Source organism: Alnus glutinosa, chromosome 3 (genome assembly GCF_958979055.1).
Source record: "Alnus glutinosa chromosome 3, dhAlnGlut1.1, whole genome shotgun sequence".
Taxonomy (NCBI): Eukaryota; Viridiplantae; Streptophyta; class Magnoliopsida; order Fagales; family Betulaceae; genus Alnus; species Alnus glutinosa.
This window is the reverse complement of record NC_084888.1, coordinates 3,689,670-3,711,364: the sequence shown is the minus strand read 5'-3', so window position 1 is coordinate 3,711,364 and position 21,695 is coordinate 3,689,670. Positions and strand designations below refer to the sequence as shown.

Sequence of the window (21,695 nt, the reverse complement as noted above, 5' to 3'; positions counted from 1 at the left end):
CTCGGCTAGTGGCTGTGTTTTCTCCTAGTTTTTAAAACTATGGAGTTTGTTTTATTTTGCTTTGTTTTTTATTCTAGTCTTTCGCTAACAGGAAGGTCCATCTTGAGACGTTCGGTGGGGAGCTTGTTATCGTTCGTGTCGCCAATTGACCGTTTGACCGGTCTTCATTTTCCTTTATTTTTTGATGCTAGATTTTCGCTTTTCCATCGGCTTTTGAGAGACACGCACCACTCAGATGGGTCCACCGTGGTTTTTTGGTTATACCGTCGTTTGCAGCGGCCATGTGGGTTACCGATGACTGGCGTGTGGCTGTCACACGCCAGGGAAATTTTATTCTTGAGCCGAGCGTGATGGTCACGCTCCGTCTTTTTTCGTCATGCAAAGGTGGCATCGGAAGACAGGGAGGCCGATCTGATGTTTGGGAAGCTCCGGGGGTGGCACGTGCCGCACACGCGTCGGGCTCCAGCGATGACAGTATCCCTACTGCCGGCTTGGGTTGATTTTTCTGTTAGATGTGTGTTTGTGTAATCATTTGTTTCTATATATAGTCTGCCTATGTATGGCTCAAATTTTATTATAATTTTTATTATAAGTGGGTTTAAATGTAATTATAGTGAGATTTGTGATTTTGCTTAGGCGGTTGTTTTTTAGGTCAGATCCTTCTGGCTTAGAGTGTGAGGATGTCTGTCCCTCTATTATCATCTTGTATGCCTTTGGGCTTCCGGAATCAATGATAGCACATGCTATTAGGTAAAAATAATAATAATTATGGTTTAAAGACATCAATGTGGTGGAATATTCTAAATTCTTGAGGATTTAGGATTATAAGAATCTAATAATGAATTGGACTATAAAGTGTGATAACCTATAAAAAAAATTGGACTAATATAATACTATTTGCATAATTCTTATAGAGTATTTGTGTGTGAATAATTAAGAGCATGTTTGTTAATGTGTTTTGGAGTGTGTTTTTTTTTTTAATTTTTTATTTGAAAAATGTGAAAATCATTTTTATGATTTTAAGAGTGTTTTATGTTTTGGTTTTATTAATGTTTTTGTTTTTAGAATATAAAATAAAAGATGAATAGCAATTTTTTTAACAAATAGAGCCCAATGACTTTATACATTGAGAAACACACACATCTTTCAAATTTAAATATTTAAACTTATAGACTATGATAATATCTAACTCTCTATATATTAAAACCTCATGCGAAGATTCTTCAATATATTCATATTTCTCAACAAATTTTCAATATTATATTTGTTGAATGTGTTCACTTATAAAAAAATCATGTTATTTAGTAGACTTTTTTTATGTTAGTTGTATGGCAGTAAAAATCAACAATTAAATTAAAACTTGTAAAAAAAAAAAAGGAAAAAAAAAACTATTAATTGATTTTTACACATAAATTTACTAAATATAATTACTCATTTTATAAACAATAAAATCAACAACATTCGTTGGAACCTCATGCTTTTTATTATTATTATTATTATTTTTAATGGTGAAAGTCAGCATGCCAGTGATTGGTTTATAGACAGGATGACAACATAAGAATGGCCCCATTTGAAAACCATTTTCCCCTCTCCTCTTCTTCTCTTGCTTTCACTTCTCCCAAAAAAAACATCAACTTCAAAATATTATCAATTTTTTTTTTTCACTTTTTATATCACATCAATATTTTTTATTATTTTTTAAATAAAAAATTCCCTATAATACAATTTTTTTTCTCATTTTTTCATATAAATTATTTCAATTCTATATCATATCAATTTTATTTTTTAATCATTTAATAAAAAGTCATAAGGAGAGGAGAAGGAAAAGTGGTATTCACGTAACATACACGTGTGAATTGGGCGCGTGCGTTGAGGAAATTCGAGCACTAGCAGTAGACCGTACTAAAAAATCCGATTTATTTTTGTCGTCAAGTGGCTGCACAAAGGCTCGTGCATCCACGAGCCATCCACGACAAAAGCGTCCGCTCGCTCGTTTGCCCCACACAGTTGGCAGCAATCGGACGCGACCATCCTAACGCTTTCCTTTCCCTCCCGGCTCCCACCCACTCACCGCTTTTCAATTTTTATTTTTTTGTTTGATTGGCTCACCGCTTTGTAATAAATAGATGTCACGCCGCCTCGTACGATCTTCGTAGATAAACGACATTGGAATTTGTGGGACATGCCACTGGACATTGTCACACTTCAAGGAAGGCAAAATGCTGGTGGGTAACAGTCTCGTAATGAGCAAACTGATAAAAAAATGCTGATATGGATAAATCAATGCATCGAAATGGTTTTTTTCGGAATAAGGACAAAATTCGATGCGATTCTTTGGGAAGGGCGATTGAAAGAACCGTGATGTTTGCCTTATCTTGTCCATGTAATGTAAGTTGTGACATTTCATTTGTATCATATGTCAATGTGATAAATTTTGAGATAAATATCTCATTGGTATTAGTTAAGAACGTCATAATTAAACGATTATTTTGGTTTCAATAAGTTTTATAGGTGATATTTAAAAAAAAAAAAAAAAAAAAGTAATTTTTTATTATTTTTTTGCATCTTATGTGACATTAAAAGACAGATATCACTTGTGATACATGTTCACGTAGGATGATATTCTAATTTGATTAAAATATGTGACAATCAGGGCACGTGTCACAATTTTAAGGGGATGACGTGGATGACTCTAAAAAAAAAAATCGATGAAACCTTGACAAAAATACTAATTGAGTATTTCGATTAACGACAAGTATCACTTGTGATACTTTTTGAAATCAAAGAGGTTGTTTGATTACGACACTTATGGCAGGTGCCAATGAAGTATTTAACATACATTTTAATTTCAAATTTAAGAAGAAAAAAAAAAGATCAATCCACCTGGTTGTACTAATTTGTTATTAGTTATTTAATGTTTAAAAAGTAACTTAAAACTATACGTGATAAATCATAAATGATAAATAACTTCTCATCTCAAACTTCATTTTGATATTTTGACGGTCACTAAACCATCTCAAATCCTTGGCGATGGTTTGATTATTCCCTCTAGCTAATTTGGAATAGTCTAGCCACCTTTTTTTTCTCTTTTCTTTTTTCTTTTTTCTTTTTTTTTATATATATATATATATCGAAATACCACGTCAACAACAACAATAATACGAATGTGTCCCTCACCCTAGGGTACAAAAAGTTTATAGATGGTCCATGTGGTGAATTATAATTAAGAATCATTTCCTGAACCAGTTTTTGTCCACCAAGTTAACAGATTCCGCTAGTTTGTTATGTCATACCCAATAAGAAATCAACATGTGTCTATTACAATAAAAATAAATAAATAAATAAAACTTAAAATTATTTTATTTTTTAAAAAAACTAGAAAATAGCAAATGGGGTGGTTGCCGAAGGTGGCTCGTCCACGTTTGGGGGGTGGCACACGACCTTCCCTAAACCTGGGGTGGCCACGTATCGATTTCCTATTAGGTATGACGTGACAAACTAACGGAATCGGTTAACTTGGTGGATGAAAAACGAGTTCAGGGAGGGATTCGTAATTATAGTTTACCACGATGACCTTTCATGAACTTTTTGTACTACAATGAGTGATTTGTAATTTATGCTAACCCTAAGGACTAGTGATGCAATTATCCCAAATTTTAAATGAAAATTTATGGTGGAAAGTTATTTGTCATTAATGATTACTACATAAAGTTTTAAGTCACTTTTAAATCTTGGTAAGCTTATTAAAAATTAGTCTACCTACAATCATTGATTTTGCATTTTTTTTTCCCCTAAAATTTAAACCGTTGTGCATATATTGTTTTTTAAGGCACTTATGTTCCTATGTTTTATTTAGTTTTTTGTTTGCTTATTAAAATTGTGTGATGCATATCCATATCCGTACCATCTTTCAGTGTAATAGTCACAAAAAAATGTCAAATACTATAATTCTATTAAAGAATATTCATCCAATAAGATTAATGTATCACTCCTAACTTTTTATTAAAAAATAAATAAATGGTTAATTTAGAGTACTACGGCAACATTATAAAACAATTATAATATAAAAATATAGGGTATAATACTATATGCAATACTCATATCATTCTCTTATCCCCTTAAAGGTGACATGAATTTTAAAATCAAATGTCTCAAAGGGGTAGTTCAATCTGTTGGAGATCACTCCTCATGAAGTGGACATCCCTAGTTTGAACTCCCCTTTCCCTCTTATGTGAACATGTAAAAAAAATAAATAAATAAATTTAAAATCAAATCAAAATTCAATAATAAATTAATAATTCATTCAAAATTCAATTATAATTTTAAATGTCATGTTATATTGCGAAGATAAGAAGGAAATAGAAGTCTTGCATATGGTATTATATTTAGAGATGTAGCTTTACACGTAACCATGACAATTTAGTAGCATTCTTCATATGTGTGACTGTCAAACCACTTCTTCTTAACAGTCAGGTGTGTATAACGTTATCCAAGGTCCAATAAAAAAAAAAAAAAATGTTATCCAAGGTGTAAGAACTGTGAGATAGTGCACATTTTGGTGGTAAAGATTTTGTTTTGTTCTGTTTTTTTTTTTTAAAAAAATAAAATAAAATATTATCAACCAACTCAAAATATAAAAGACTCTTAATATATACATATATATGACGTGAAAAAATATAAAATTTTTAAATAAAAAATAACTTTCAAAACACTTAGTTTTTTTTTTGGTTTGAAGTCCCAAAAGACTTTAATTACCATATCAGCATACCCCCAAGCAAGAAAACTGCACAACCTACATTTGTATAAAGGAACATATTTTACCAAAGAAAAATGCTAGGGGTACTTACAAACTCTTATAAATAGAAGTTTACAAAGTGATATGGCATCTATGTGGCATTTTATTAATTAAAAAAATGCATTTAAAAATTAAAACATAATCCGATAAGCCCCATATCTCAAACCTGAACCCCCAACAGAGACGACATCTCTCAAACTTGACCCCTGAAGTCTCTTCGACCACCATTGATGAACACGGCGACAAAGGCCTTTGGGAAGACTCTCCGACCACCGACGGACACAAGGACATTGATCTCTTCGACCACCGATAGACACGGCGATAGATACCGGCGTGGATCTCTATTTTCCGGTCGGATCTCTCAAACCCATGCTGATGTGCATGGGTTTAGGTTGGGAATGGAGCTCCTCGCCGGCCGTTCTCCCCTCTCGCCGAAAACCTTGATTCGACATAAATGGAGTTGGGTCAGGAGTCAATGGAGACGAGATCTGGGTCAGGAAACCAGATAAACCCAATTGTTTCCTGGTTGGAAGCTGAGAAAGTGTGAGAAAAGTTAAGATTCATGACGGAAAATTCAAAGCACTTGCTAGACAGTGTTTCTGAGTCTTCCCAAAAGCCTTCCAAGATCACAAAAGTCGCCGTCAAAGAGTTAAGCGACTACAGTTTTCTGACCAAGACGTCGACAGTGGTCAGGATCTAGGTCGAGATTACTGGGATGTCGATGGTTTTTTAATTTGATAAAACATCAATTTTAAGTGAAATTCTATTTGTCTAAATTTTTTAAATGATAAAATGTCACATGAGTTCCACGTCAATTTGTAAGCTCTCTTTGTTAAGGTTCGTAAGTACTTCGAGCATTTCTCTTTACCAAATAAAAAGAGGCAATAAAACAAGTTTAAATGACAAAAATACCGTTGCAGAATATATAGGCAAATGGCCAAAATCACCTCACGTGCCATGCCATTATTCTATACTTCTGTAAATTCCCTTACCAAGTATGTCATAGAAAGAGGAAAAAAAATAAGGAAAAAAAATAAAAAAGCCAAAAACGAAAAAGTAAAAAGTAAAGGCAGGAGAGGGGACCGGTAGTTTGCGTTTTCGGAGTTCTCTTTCCATTAACGATAACTTCTTGTTGTTCGTGGGACATGATAAAAACCACAACAGCAAGCAAAAGGCAAAAACAACATCCATCGCCACTCCTTCCCACCGTACCCACCACCCAAATTGCCATTTCAACTCTCTCTCTCCGTCTCTCAGGCCAGAATCCAAACGCGAACTATGCAACCCCACCAGCCGGAGCAACAGCGACCACTGCTAGTGGACTCGGACACGGAAGAAGAAGAGACAGCCTACGACTCGGCCGAGAAGGTCCTGATCATCGGCGTCGATGAAGACGAGGCCGAAGGATCCGACTCCGCCGGCGGCTTGCCGCCGTTCTCTTGGAAGAAGCTGTGGCTCTTCACTGGGCCGGGATTCCTGATGAGCATAGCGTTCCTGGACCCTGGGAACCTGGAGGGCGATCTCCAGGCGGGCGCGATCGCCGGGTACTCGCTGCTGTGGCTGCTGCTGTGGGCCACGGCCATGGGACTGCTGGTGCAGCTTCTTTCGGCGCGGCTCGGCGTGGCTACCGGGCGCCACTTGGCCGAGCTCTGCAGGGACGAGTACCCGACATGGGCGATGATGGTGCTGTGGGTGATGGCCGAGTTGGCTCTCATTGGGGCCGATATTCAGGAGGTTATTGGGAGTGCCATTGCTATCAAGATTTTGAGTAATGGGGTTTTGCCTCTCTGGGCCGGGGTCATCATTACCGCTTTAGATTGGTAAATTAATTGCTTTGCTTGCACAAAGTTTGTCTTATTATTATTTTTTGTTCTGGATAATTCTTAGTAGTGGGGTTTCGCTGCTTTTAAGTGTTGCATAATTATATTTTTGGTACGGCTCTTCTGAATTTGATGCCTTTTTTGGGTTTTGATTTTACTGTAATTTGCGGATTATGGTGTTCTTTTTCTTTCTTTCTTTCTTTTTAAATAGTTAAAGTTTATGATTCCGTTGGCTTTTCACTGTGTAGCTCTGGAGATTGATGTCTTCTACTTGCAAAAATTTTGAGGATTTTTTTTTTTGGTTTCAAACGTTTCTGTGGGTTTTCATTTTATTGGTAGGTGTATGACGCTGAATTGAGCTTTAGAAGGTTTTAATCTTTTCTTCTTCTTCTTCTTCTTCTTCTTCTTCTTCTTTTTTTATTTTTTTATTTTTTTATTTTTAATTTTTTTAATTTTTTTTTTCTAATGATTACGGTCTTTGAGATATTAGCTGGTTTTTGAAGTTTTTCACTTGGTCAAGTCTGGTCTCAAAATAAATTAATAATAGAGAAACTCCCTCTATCATGCTGGATAGTTTAGTCAGGTTCTGTTGAGTGTCCAAGTGAAAAAGAGATTTTGTTTTGTCGTGGTAAAAAAACAAGTTATTCCGAATATGAATTTTCTCATTCTTTTACATTTTATGAGCAACTGAATCATGCATATTCTCTTATTTGACAATAATATAGCTTTAACAAGATTTTTTTTTTAATTGTCTTTACAGTTTTATCTTTCTATTTCTTGAGAACTACGGTGTAAGGAAATTGGAAGCAGTTTTTGCCGTTCTCATTGGGACAATGGCAGTCACATTTGCTTGGATGTTTGGTGAAACGAAGCCCAATGGCGTGGAACTCCTTCTTGGTGAGAAAATGCGTTCTGTTCATTTGGAATCTTTTCCCCCCTGTAATTTGGTCTATATTGATACAATTATGGAGCTATTATACTGCCTGCACTAATACAGAGTCAAATGGATTGGTCTTTGTAGGTATTTTGGTTCCAAAACTGAGCTCCAAAACAATACGGCAGGCTGTTGGAGTCGTGGGTTGCATTATTATGCCTCACAATGTGTTCTTGCACTCGGCTCTTGTGCTATCAAGGGAGGTTGACCATAGCAAGAAGGAGCGAGTCCAAGAAGCTATCAGATACTACTCCATTGAGTCCACTGTTGCCCTCGTTGTGTCATTCATTATCAATCTATTCGTTACGACTGTGTTTGCCAAAGGCTTTTATGGTACAGAGACAGCCAATAGCATTGGCCTTCTAAATGCAGGACAGTTTCTTCAAGAGAAGTACGGGGGTGGACTTTTCCCAATTCTCTATATCTGGGGTATTGGGCTATTAGCAGCTGGCCAAAGTAGCACCATTACTGGTACTTATGCTGGGCAGTTTATCATGGGAGGTTTCCTAAACTTGAGGTTGAAAAAATGGTTGAGGGCATTGATCACACGAAGTTTTGCAATCATCCCAACTATTATTGTTGCTCTTGTCTTTGACACCTCTGAGGGCACGCTAGATGTTCTAAATGAATGGCTTAATGTTCTTCAGTCAATACAAATTCCCTTTGCACTTATACCCCTGCTTTGTTTGGTGTCAAAGGAGCAGATCATGGGCACTTTTAGAATTGGCCCTGTTCTCAAGGTATGTTGTTATGTATCCTCACCATAAAAGATAATTCCATTTTTAATTTTTGGGAAGGAATATTTGATGCCTGATCGGATAAAAATCCATGTTTTACGTTTTACATAAATCACCACACTATCTCTATATTTTTCTCTGCTTCAGCATAGGTAGTTTTTTATTACAAAATTATTGTCATGGTATGGCTTCATTATTTAGAGTGGAAGGGTAATGCCATAGGATGTTGTCATAGATGTCCAGAGCAGTCTTCTGTGATATTTTATACTTGTTGAGAAGTTGTCTGAGTTCTATTTGTGATTAGAAGCTTAAAGGGAATGGTGTTTATATTAAGACACTATTACGTATAAAAGAACTAGTTGAATTATAAATTTGTTGTTCATATGAAAATTATTCCTAGTATAGTTACTTTCGTTCCCATTTTCCTACAATAATACCTTGCACAGTTTGTGTTCAGTTTATCCTATTTCCGTCTTCCTGTTTATGGTACTAAGTGACTTGATGTGTCACATACATGCATCTACACATGCCTCTCTTGGTGTTGCAGTCTGTTAACTGCATAGCAGTGCCTTTGATCAATTGTATTTTGCTAAATTCTCCAGTTGTCTAGTCAAATGAAAGTTTTGTAGTTTGGTCAGTATGTGTTGCAAGTACTTTGCTCTTTAATGGGATGGTATAATGATTTTGACTGGAAGTGCTAGTGTGAGGATGCGTTGAAAATAGGGAGTGATACCTTCATATCTGTGAAGCAGTCAGGACTGCTTTTGCTTATTCTGGAGGACAAGTTAGAAGTCAAAATGCAATTTCCTACTGTCAAATTTTTTTCCATAGTTTAGTTAACAGGTGTGTCTCCATAAAGAACTAGCGACTTGGAAGTAGGTGCATTGCCCCCTTCAGCTTAATGACCTATCGCATATTCCCTAATAGCCAGCTTCTCCTGAAGTTGGAACTAAAAGCTAGTATTCAAGTTAGGCGTAAACCTTGCGACCATTTTCGTGGTCTCATCTCAAATTACAGATATATATTTGGTTGATATTTTCTGCATATTTACTTATTCAACACCATGTTTAATGTAGTAGTTTTGACTAACAGCTGCCCCAAATTTCAAGCTTTTAAGTGATTTTTGGAGGGGGTGGGGGGCTAAGATGTATAATCCTTTCTTTGCTTCCGAGGGGTAAGGATAAACAAAAATTGTGGAATTTCATTGAGCTGTCTGTCTTTAGCCAATTTGAAAATGAAGTTATAAACTATAGGTAAATGAGTTGTTTTGATCGTCTTCCTAAATAGAAACTCAGACTTTTTGTTTCTTTATTCACTTTGTTCTTGGTAGGTCCTAGAGGATTGGTTCTGGTTTCTTTTGGAAAGGCAAAACGGTGCTTGGTTTTTTCTGTTGTTTTCTGATATTATGCTCTATCAGTTTTAGTTTCTTATAAAATATAGATAAAGACCATTTAACTCCACCCATTATTTTTTAATGACTTGCTTACAAGCCCAGATTGTATTTCTCTTTGCACAGTGATCATAAATAATTTAGTACTGATTCAAGGGTTAAACTTTTTTTCTTTTATTTGTAGATGGTTGCATGGCTTGTGGCAGGGCTGGTAATAGTGATTAATGGGTATCTTTTGGTGGATTTCTTCTCCTCTGAAGTGAAGGGGGTGTTGTTCAGCACTGCTGTGAGTGTGCTTACAGCTGTATACGTTGCATTTATAGCTTACCTTGTTGCCCGGGGTGTTACCTGTTTAAGTTGGTGCAGATGATCCAAGAGTTTAGCTGAGACAGGAAATTGAGTAATCAATCTCGATCGTCAGTTTTAATTGCAAGATGTTTGAAACAATGCAGTCTTAATAACTACCAGATCGTCAAAAGCGCTGTCAGACTGCAGTTCACAGAAGACTTTCTTGATCAAACATGGCCTTCAATCTTTAAGCATATCTCAGTTGTGTACAAATATGAAAATCAGTGGCTTAAATATTTATTTTTTAATATGATCTGTATTAAGCAACTCAGTGTAGTTGTTTCTGTATGATACAATTTATTTAATATCCTCTGTCCCATACTGGGAGTGGGGACTGAAGGAATCACGGCTGCATGAGCCTGCTTTTGAGACAACCTATGGTTGCAGCACCTGTACTCAAACTTGGCTTCACATTAGTAATTGAAAGTTTTAGTGAATTCTGTTTCTTCGGTGCATATTGTCATTTGGGATTCTCATTTTCCTAAATTCTTGTGTTGTTGTTGTTGTTTTTTTTTTTTTTATTGAAAAAAAAAAAAAAAAAAAAAAAAAAAAAACATATTTGACTGCCACCCTAATTGTGTTAGGCGGTTGCTGCTGAAGGGAAGATAAATGCAAGCCATTACTGCTGGAGTCTAATCAGACTAATCCCCACGGCGCATTTGCCCTTTTATTTCTTTTGTGGAGAGTTCAAATGATGAACACTCCACGAAGATCTCTTTTTACCTCAGCTTACTGGCATTTCGGGCAAATCTTATTTTCTTTTTTTTAAATTTTTTAGTTTAGATCAATGGGAGGTGTCCTGGACGGTAGAAAGTTACAGAAATCAAATCAAATACCAACAAAGTAACACTATCCATTTCGCAATCTATTTCTTCAAAAAGTATCTTCAAGATAGGAGGAAGATACGAGAATGCTGTTAGCAGTGCTGGTTATAGCGGCTTATGGTAAAAATTTGCAAGTGTCATGGACGGCACTTAAAAAGTTTTTAGCTTTAGGCCAGTTGCAGAATGAGCTATGAAGGCTAAGAGATATATTTATAAGTAGATGATAAGTCTTCACCTTGAACTATGAGATAGATGACAACAAAGTCAGTATATCATAAAGTTCATATTTAAATCTGAAGTCTTTCAACCCCAAAGGGTGTCCTGATGGTAGAGCGCCTGGGATGGTAGGGTGTATTACCCATCTAATCCCAGGTTCAAAACCTGAGGGTGCTATTTTCTCTTGGGGCCAGCTGTCCGAGCGAAGCCTGCAATTTAATGCACAATATCTCAAGTGGCGTGGGATACTAGACTGTCTAGGCGTCTATGCTCGATACTATCACTTTTTGTAGGCTAGCCCGAGATACTGCCTACCTCATATGTAAAACTAAAATACCATGATAAAAAGAAAAATAAATAAATTATGAAGCACAAAAAGCGCAACCAGAAGAGAGCTGTCATCATATCTATGGATCTACCCACGCATGCACCTGCTTGCCATGTATACACGTACGAGAAGTGATAGACAGGGGACGTTTGACCGTCCCTTGTCCGTCTTTTTATAATAAAAAAATATATTTTGTTCAACAAAAATGAAAAAAAATGCATAAAGAATAAGACGTTTTTTAATAAAATGTATATATATGTATTTTTTTTATTATAAATAGACGGGCAGGGGATGATTAAATGTCTTCTGTCTATCATTTCTCATACACGCACATTACTGGCCGATAAATGATAGACAAGGGGACGTTTGAACGTCTCCTGTCAGTCACTTTTTAATAAAAAATGTTTTTTAATTAAAAAAGTATACTATTTTATCAATCTTTCATTTTTTTTTTAATTAAAAAACACATTTTTAATAAAAAGTGATGGGCATGAGACACCTCTCTTACTAGCCAACCCTGGGTAGCTTATCCTTTGGAATAAAAGTCACTATCTTTTGGTAAATATATTAGATAGAAATTATATATTATATATATAATATAATATTAAATAGACGTGCAGGCAGTTGGGTCATCCTCTTTGAACATATTTGAGTCGTCCGAACCACTCTATGGCCAAAATGAAAATGAATGGCTCAACCACTCTTTAAATATATATTTTTTAATTTTGGACTACATACATTGATCTATCTCAATATGATAAGTGTTAACATATTTGTAAAAAATTTGAATGAAAATTGAGTGGAGAGACTTATTTATTTTTTCCCCAAGCATAAAGAATATCTAGTCAATTAATTAAAAATAGGTAAAAGTAGATGAACTGGTTTTTCCTTTCCTATGATATAATTAGAAAGATCTCGTTTTTTCTCTTGTTTTTTAATCTAGAATCTCACTTCCATTATTCTCAATGGAGTTGAGTTTGAAACTCATAACTGAATTTGAATTTGGATGTTCTTAGGTTTGTATTTATTTTGTTGTTAATATTTCTTAAAAATATTGCTGAAAAGGCTATTAGACCCTTTCCTCTTCAGCGACTCAAAACATCCACGGAAATTTCAAGCACAGCTGACCATCTCACAAGGTAAGGATCCTCCATTATAAATTTCTTAATTTTTTTTTTATTTTTTTTTATTTTTTTTTTATTTTTCAATAAAAAAACTAAAAACTAAAAAACATGCCACGTGGCCACAAGGGACAAGAGCCGGACAAGAACCGGACTGGTCTCACGTATAGAACAACTCATTGGAGTTTAGACCGACCATCTTAGCCAAACAGAGCGTAGGGTTCACAGTGTGATATATACTCTTGAGCAACGATCATCTCATCAAAATTAACCTCGTGCACCTCAAATTACGTATACAACGCAATCTGAAACTCGGAGTTGGACTCGCTTCTGCTGCGCGAAGCCTCTGAAGCTATTGAGCATTTGCATTCATTTTCTCTCACCTGACCAGGTACGCTATTCGATCCCCCGTTTATATGCTACGCTTTTCTATTTCAACGATCTGTTTTTACCCATTTATGTTCTGCGCATTTGGTTTAGGGTGTTTGTAATTTTTTTTTTTGAACCCTAGGTTCCTTTTATTTGGTGCTACCATGGAAAGAATTGTCATATTCTGCGCATTTGGTTTAGGGAATTTGAATTTTTGTTTTTTCTTGAACCCTAGGTTCCTTTTGTATTTGGTGCTACTATGGAATAAATGGTAGTCATTGAAAGAATGGGTAAAATCAAGCACTAAATTTATTTTGTGATGGCTACCATTAGAGGGAGAAATAACCAATTTATGCCACTGACGTTTAGAGGAACCGAATGAGCTCCTAAGAATGGAAATAAGAAATTACAGACTTATATGGTACTAAAGGAAGAAGGTGAATCTTTTGGATTTTCGTTGAGTGAATAGTTCGAATTTCAATGGCATGAGATCACTAGCTTTGGAGATCTTCATTTAAGTACTCTTGTAAATGGCATTCCTTCAGATTAAAATATTAGGTCGGTTGAAATATCTCACCTTATTTAAATTTGAGAAATCAACCCCTCAGTTCCAGTGTCTCTTTATTGTTAAAGTTTCTTCAATTTCATTTATACTTAACATTAATTTTATAAACTTATTACATTATCACACGACCAGATGCGCTTTTTTTTTTTTTTTTTAAAATGTTAAATATGACGGAAATTGGAAAATGTTAACAATGGGAAGATAGCAACTTAATATTAGTTTAGGGGGTTGAGTGCTCAAATTCATAGTTTGGAAGGGACGTTCTAAATGATTCTATAGCTGAGGGAACATTGGAAATGACCCTATACTTTTTTTTTCTTTTTCTTTTTTGATAAGTAAGAAAATTTCATTAAAAAAGCGTAAGGCGCCCCTAAGTACATATGAAGTATACACAGGGATAACTCAGCTAGCCCACATAAAAAACCCAAGAAAACCCACAGAAAACTACAAACCCACAACTCCCAAAGGCCCAAAACCCACAAGTGATCCAAAATACAAAAGAAGCCCCCAACAAACACCATCAAGCACCCAAAATACAATAGAAACCCCCAACAAACACCCAAGATACAATAGAACCCCCATAATCCAATAAAACCCCCAAGATACAATAGAACCCCATAATACAATAAAACCCAAGACCCCCCCCTAATACAATAAAACCCCCAAACAAGAAAACCCCCTAAGCCCAAGGAAGCCCTCAAAACCCACACAACAACCTGAACAAAGAAAAAACCCGAAACCCACGTGAAACACCCAAAACCCAAATTACAAAGAAAAAACCCGAAGAAGAAAGAAAAAAAATAAAAAAATAAAATGTAATGCCCCACGGCAATTATGCTTACATAATTACCGCGTGGCGCTACTGCTACTTTATAAAATTCGCAGCAGAAATGCTATATATATATATATATATATATATATATATATATATATATATATAAAATTCACCGGAGCAATAGCATAACATGTATACATTCATTCATTAATAACTTAATATACATCACTTATTCACAATATACAGCTTACTATCATAACTACACTGTTCACAACTTACAAAGACCATACACATACTCAAAAGGCAGTATTGTCATTTGTCATCCAGACCCAACCATCTCCAAAATAATGTCCTCGCTTGGGTCCCAAAATGCTAAGCCACACTAAAGCTCTAAGGTCCGAGCTGCCTAGCCTCCTTGACCCACTCTGCTTCACGAGCTGCTATAGCTATAAAATTAACAAATTTTACAGGTGGAACTATGAGTCAACGACTTAGTAAGTAAAAACCCAATCAAACTGGAGTAGTGGTGTGTGCTGTGAGCTCTCTTTGTTCTGATAAACCCTCTCTCTCTTTTACTGAACTGAAAACATTAAAATGCTGAACTTTGTTTTATAAAATCAAGTTACATAATCTTTTTAAGTATTCTTTTTGCTTGAAAACTCAATAAGGTAATTTGCTTTTATTAAAAACAACATTGAAATTTCCTTTTGTTGAAACACAACGAGAGAGGATTTTCTACTGAAATACTAGAGCTGAAAGCTTGTAGTAATTCAAATGCTAGCTTTTCTACCTTCATAAGTAAAATAGCTGAAAACATACTAAGGTAATTGGTGCTACTACTCAAACCTGTACTGATAAAATAGATATTGAAAGTAAACTACAGAAATCAAAGCATACTTTCTAAACTTGAATGTATAGCTTGTAGTAATTCAAATGCTAGCTTTTCTACCTTCATAAGTAAAATAGCTGAAAACATACTAAGGTAATTGGTGCTACTACTCAAACCTTTTCTGATAAAATAGATATTGAAAGTAAACTACAGAAATTAAAGCATACTTTCTAAACTTGAATGTATAGCTGAAAATGAAAATTGTACCGAGTTAACTGTTTCTATTAACTTTAACAAAGTATTTTCCCTTGGGCTTGTGCCGAACATATGACCCTGTTCGGCCTTGAGTTGCCGTATGTATGCCTTCATACAACCTTAGGTTGACACGCCTCTTTTAGGCATCTGGGCACGCCTGTGGCTACATGACATACCAAAACTAACTAGGAACACATCTTTGCCCAACCCTGACTATGCTAACGTCATAGGTGGCACACACCGTGACTATGCTGAAGTCATGTGTGGCTCATGGGCCTGATTATGCTGACGCCAGTTGTGTGACCATCCATAACTATGCTGACGCCGTGGGTGGCGTACGAAAGGATGAATCCTAAGTGGTAGCCCACACCCTTGTGTGGTTGCGTATGCTATCGAGTAGCTACTAGTCTTGTTTGGTAAAGACATGTACAGAATAGAGTAGTGGGTTGCTAATTTTGAAATTAGTAAAAAGTGATGATGTGATGTAAAGTAAAAAAAATTTGTATAGAAAAGTAAAAAAATTTTGTATTGTAGTGAATTTTTTTATTTGAATAGTAATAAAAAATTATTGATGTGATATAAAAAGTGAAAAAAGTGAGAATGTTTTGATGTTGATGTTATTAGAAAATATGAAAAAGTGAAAAAAAAAGTACATGAACAGCAGAAGGCACTATTCTGTTCCGTTCATGTTCTTGCCAAACAACACCACTAACTTTTCATGCGGTACCAGCTACTTACTGTTCTGTGTCGTAGGGTTAAGCTTACTTTATTGAAAACTATACATGTTCTTATTGTATGTTCTCTTTAAAAACATAACGCTGAAAACTGAAACTTAGTTTAACATGTGATCCTTTTTGTGCTACTGAAATATTTGTTAAAACTTTACTTGAAAATTGTTCTTAAAACTCTTTTCTAGTAATCATGATATTCTATCGAGAAATCAATGTCATGCAAAGCTATATAAATTATGGGCTCATATCACGATAAAACAATGTTGCATGCTTTTCTAATACATACATATCTGTACTAAAATGAACTTATAAAAAAAAAACATATCTGTACTAAAATGCATTTAATGTAAGAAGAATTTATTTTTTTTGAAAGGGAGTTTACTTATAGCACTTGCTTAAAATCCCTCGCAAATATCTTTGACACGTGTCACGTGATCGTTTGCAAATTATCAAAACCCCAGACTTGTATGTCATCTAGACTTCTCTGAACTCTTTTATGAAACGTATCTCACCTTAAACCCTAAAACTTTCTCTTTCCTAAGAGAAATCCTTCATTTTTCACTACTGGGCATTCTCGTTTGAACGAGGCTTTATGTGCTAGGCTTCGAACCAAACGAGAACATACTACCTAGAGTTTTTTTTACATGAAAATCACTTTTCTCCTTACCATTCCCTTCCTGCACACCCTACTACACATTATCAACCAAAGCTCAACCTCAAAACAACTTTCAACGTACAAAAAATCCCACCTTTTCATCAAAACCTAATTTTCGTTTTATCACTTTTCTCCAATCAACAAAACAACAACAACTACAACAATACCACTACTTAATCAACACAATCAGAACATTAATTTCAAAAACCAACACACGAATCATAAACCTTTACACAACACAAACCCTAAACTTCAAACACCACAACATTCACGCTTTATCTTCAAAGCTTCAAACTAAGGCTTCAAAACAACACAATAATCGCTCATGCCAAAACATCAACAATCAACCTTTAACAACATTTTAATAGCAATACACAAAAACTATATTGTCAAATGGATGAAAAATCCGTCGGGACTTTAGTTTTTAAGTTCCCCTCTCTCTCTCTCTCTCTCTCTCTCGTATGAATGTGTGCTTTAGTTCAAACGAGATTATGCCTCGTTCGAATGAACTCGTGGCATCTGCATTCAATTAAGCGTCAAATCTCACCTACCTGCACGTGTGGTTAAATCTAGGCTGTTGATCTTTACCTACCACTATTGTGGGGGATGACACTTGGAGATGCCATTCTCGTTCGAAAGAACACATGGCACTTTTGAACGAGATTCCTCAAATTTTCATCTTAGTCGTCCATTTTCTTTCGCATGTTCTCAACACTGACACGTGGAGATTCTATTCTTGTTTGAACAAGATGTCACATATTCAAAATTTAAAGCCTTAAACCTTAATGTTCTTTCGATCAAAAGTTTACGAGGCTCATTGCGGTCCATCTATTTACACCATAACATATCTTTATTTATTTATTTTTTTCTTTATTATTATTATTATTATTTTCTTTTATATTTTCTTTTAGTATTTTACTACGCAAGGTGCTACATTGCACCTTCAATTCAAATTTTAACACTTATCACATAAAAAAAGAAACGTTTTTTTTTCCCATAATAAATGTATGGTGTTTCATACAGTTTCCTTTCTTGATATCTCTTTATTTTTAAAAGGCAAGGAACTGATTTTGGAACCCTATCATCTTAAAAGGGATGCCTACTCAATGTTGCAAGTTAATCAGTCCCAGCTTCTTCTTTTTTCAAAATTTTTTGCAGTCTTCAGCCTAGAGCTAATTGTGGTCTGGTTTTTATTGTTTTTTCATTTGCGTGGAGGGGTTTGTGTGTGTGTCAGAATTCATCTGGTAATTGAAAAACGCATTATAATCTTACATCGATGCATGTGTATGAGGGTTGTAAATCGCCTTTATGTGAACTTCTAGCAGATGGAAACATGATAATGAATATACCTAGAGGCTCATTTATTACTTTTTTTTCCATGTATTGCTAAGTCTTTCTACTTCCAATGCCTTTTGTAGAATTGCTCTTGAAGCTTTGTCTAGCACTTTTGTAACCATGACTGATATAGAGCAAGCTGGGGCCAAAGATACAACATCCTCTCTGATAGAACAGCTTGGCAATGCATTTCTTGAACTGGAAGCTTGCAAGGATGCTTATGAGGATAAGGTTCAGTGGATGGAAGTCGAAGAACACTTTCGCAACCTTGAGACATTATTGAAGAAAAAATTTGAAGAGCTGGAAGAGAAGGAGAAGGAATTTGAGGAGAAGGAAGCCCAAACTCATTCACTGATTGCAGATAGAGAGGCAGCTGTCACTGCTAAAGAGCAAGAGCTGTTGGATCAAGTGCAGGAGCTAAAAGATGCCGCGGTTGCTGCTATTTTGCAGACACGAGCAAATCACCAGCCAACATCTGCGGAGCCTGTTGATGGTGGGGACAACAAAGATGACAAGGTAAGCAGCTCTCTTGGTGATATGAATTCCCCAGAGGAGGATTCTTCTCATAAAACCAGTGACAATGCTGAAGGTGTGGCTGTTGAGGTCAAGCCACGCCCAGAGCTGATGCAATTTTGCCAGCAGATGGATTCAAAAGGGCTTCTGACTTTTCTGGAGAATAAAAAATTTCTAAATGCCATTCGTGACGAACTTTCTGTTGCACTAGAAAGTGCAACTGAACCGGCCCGTTTGGTGCTGGATTCACTGGAGGGGTTTTACCCCCCTGATGAAACTACCCAACCAATGGATAAGAGGGGCGCTGCCCTACGGGGCATGCGCAAATCCTGTGTTATGTTCTTGGAAGCCATGAGTGCCTTATTGGCAAGGGTTGACCCAGGTGGTGATCACCTACTGAACCCCGAGACCAAGCAGCAAGCCAAGGCAATTGCTGATGAGTGGAAGCCTAAGTTGGCTAATGAAGGCATAGATGCTGCCAATGGAAATTCATTGGAAGCAGAGGCATTCTTGCAGCTCCTCGCAACTTTTAGGATTGCTTCAGAGTTTGATGAAGAAGAACTCTGCAAGTTTGTTCTTGCAGTTGCTCACCGCAGGCAGGCACCTGAGCTCTGCCGTACTCTTGGGTTAACACACAAAATGCCAGGTTGGTGTTCTTTCAACTAACTGACCTGATGGGGTCTGGAGAGTTCTGCCTTGTTTCAATGAGATGTCCCTTACGCTTCTTTCCTTTAGGTGTCGGTAGTTTGTGAGAAACATGTGCAGCGTAATGCTGCTTTGAGGATTTTTCTGCCATTACAAAAACAGTTGTTTTGTTATTGGATACGAACTTCTAAACTTCTATTGTTTGTGCGCAGATCTTGTTGAGTTATTGATCAGCTGTGGGAAACAGATTTATGCGGTGCGTTTTATTCATGTGTTTGAGCTTACTCAAAGCTTTCCCCCTGTGCCCCTCCTGAAGACATACTTGAAGGACTTGAGGAGAAACTCGCAAGGAAAGGGTGGGAACTCAGAAGGTGTTGCTGGTGGACAGGTACATTTCTGTCTCTATAGAATGACCAAGTGATTGTTTGGGAATTTTCTGTTTACAGACTTGTTTACTGACGAATTCTCTCACTTACAGAATGACGTAAATGCACAAGAACTTGCAGCACTAAAGGCTGTAATCAGGTGTGTTGAAGAGTTTAAGCTTGAAGCCGACTACCCTCTTGATCCACTCCAGAAAAGGGTTGCTCAACTGGACAAGTCCAAGACTGATAAAAAGAGGGGTGGAGATTTTGGCAAACGTCAACAATCAAAGAAGCCCAGAGCGCATGGAGGATTCCGTGGATTCCGTGCATCCGGTGTCACTGCCCCCTCAGCTGCCTCTGTTGGCAGGCACATTCCTCCTGCTTTTGTTGAGAGGGCAGCATACACAGGAATGTCAGAGAGGTATCCTCATGCTGGTCTGGCAACCTATGATTATCAAGTTCCTAGCCAGCCTGCATATGCTCAGCAAACTAATGATCAAAAATTATACTACTATCCCCAAGATGACAGGGTTACTCCAACCTCATATAATGCTGCTTCGACTACTTACGGCAGTTATATTGGTAATGGATTGCAATCTTCCCACCAGCCATATATGTAATTGACATATTAGAGATGCTGGACTAACTCATCTGATATTCTGTTCAATGCAAGTATGTTTTATTTTTCTTTTGTCATTAGGGCTCAAGGTTTCTCTTGCCAAATGCGTTAAAAATAGTACTTTTCTGCTAGATTGAACCTATATTGTTTCTGGTTGATGGCTTTAAATTAGCCGGGAAGACATGAATATGTTGTATTTATGGTAAAAGGCTTAACATTTTCATAGATTGGTACAGTCTTTTCTCCCCTCTTTCAAATTCTGGCAGATGACATTGGAGGACAAAATTAACCAATTTGTTACCCTTTATTTTTATCGTACAAGATAATGGATGATATGTGGTTTGCAGTCACCAACCATAATGGGTGATATATGTGTTTATTGCGATGAAGAATTAATTAAATCAGAATGATTATTCAAACGATGTCGTTTAACTCGTAAAAGCTTCATGATTTCATCACCAGCCAGCCGCTGAAAGAATCTCATTGTCGGATTACCTGCTTTGATTGCATCACACTACCTTCCCCCCCCAAAAAAAAAGATAGAAAAAAAAAAAGAGAGAAACAGAAAAATAATTTAAGTAATTAAAAGAAAAAAAAATTAACAGATAAAGTTTTCCTCAATTTTTAATATTATTATTTTTTTTAATTCGATCTATTATACTCTCGTATGTTCAAAATGTATGTAATGCTTACCTACATTTTTAATTTTTAGCTAATTGATCAAATCACATGCATTTTACACAGTTTGATAAACTTTTTTTTTTTTTTTTTAAAAAAAAAAAAAATCGAATCGGATTTGGAAAAAGCTTTATCCATTGATCGTTGGATTCATTGCTTAACACGAAAAAGAAACATCACCTATGACCTAACAAATAAATAAGTAAATAAATAGGACAGCAACTTCTGTTTTGTCCCAGCAGAAAACAAGCTCTTTATATATACTAATAAGAGGTTAACATATCAGCCTGGAACAAGAAAAACAAGTATTTACAAAACACTAGATTTAATCCTTCTTTCATTTTGAAAGAAAATAACAAAAAAAACCTCCTGGCCACCGCCCACACTAGATGCAGCCATTGGTTTTGCTGCTCCTCTACTGATAAGTTCAACCCCTCTCTCTCTCTCTCATGGCGCGGGTTTTTCTTTAAACGCTGCCGCCGCTCCTCCACCGATAAGTTCAACCCCTCTCTCCCTCTCTTTCTAATGGCGTGGGTCTCTCGCTCTCTACGATTTTAGCCGGCATGAGTCTCTTTCTTTAAAAAAAATCTTGGATGCTTCCTTGTTTATTGCTGAAGAGAGAGGTTGAGCTTGCTGGTGAAGGAGCAGCGGAATTAGCAGAGTTGTCCGGTGTGGGGGCAGTGGTAACGGCGTCTGGGGTGGGCAGTGGCTGTGATGGTTTTTTTTTTTTTTAGGCTAAAAAAGTGAAAGAATGGTTAGATCTAGCGTTTTGCTAACGTGATGCGGTTCTTACACAACACACATGTACAACTATTACACAACTCAATACTCAATGGTAGGTCCTACGC

The 21,695-nt window shown here is 36.3% G+C and overlaps 2 protein-coding genes across 2 annotated transcripts; both read left to right on the top strand.

Annotated features, from left to right (window-relative positions):
• Positions 1–5,881: 5,881 nt before the first annotated feature.
• LOC133862989 (metal transporter Nramp3.2) lies at positions 5,882–10,468 on the top strand. The gene is made up of 4 exons (XM_062298942.1): positions 5,882–6,615; positions 7,376–7,512; positions 7,637–8,289; positions 9,861–10,468. Exons 1-4 carry the CDS (start codon positions 6,074–6,076, stop codon positions 10,044–10,046), a joined length of 1,518 nt encoding a protein of 505 aa, XP_062154926.1. The 5' UTR covers positions 5,882–6,073; the 3' UTR covers positions 10,047–10,468.
• A 2,213-nt stretch (positions 10,469–12,681) lies between these two features.
• On the top strand, positions 12,682–20,394 carry LOC133862988 (FRIGIDA-like protein 3). Its single transcript, XM_062298941.1, has 4 exons — positions 12,682–12,904; positions 18,111–19,186; positions 19,398–19,573; positions 19,664–20,394. The coding sequence occupies exons 2-4, from the start codon at positions 18,148–18,150 to the stop codon at positions 20,168–20,170; spliced, it is 1,722 nt and encodes a 573-aa protein (XP_062154925.1). The 5' UTR covers positions 12,682–12,904; positions 18,111–18,147; the 3' UTR covers positions 20,171–20,394.
• The last annotated feature ends 1,301 nt before the right edge of the window (positions 20,395–21,695 follow it).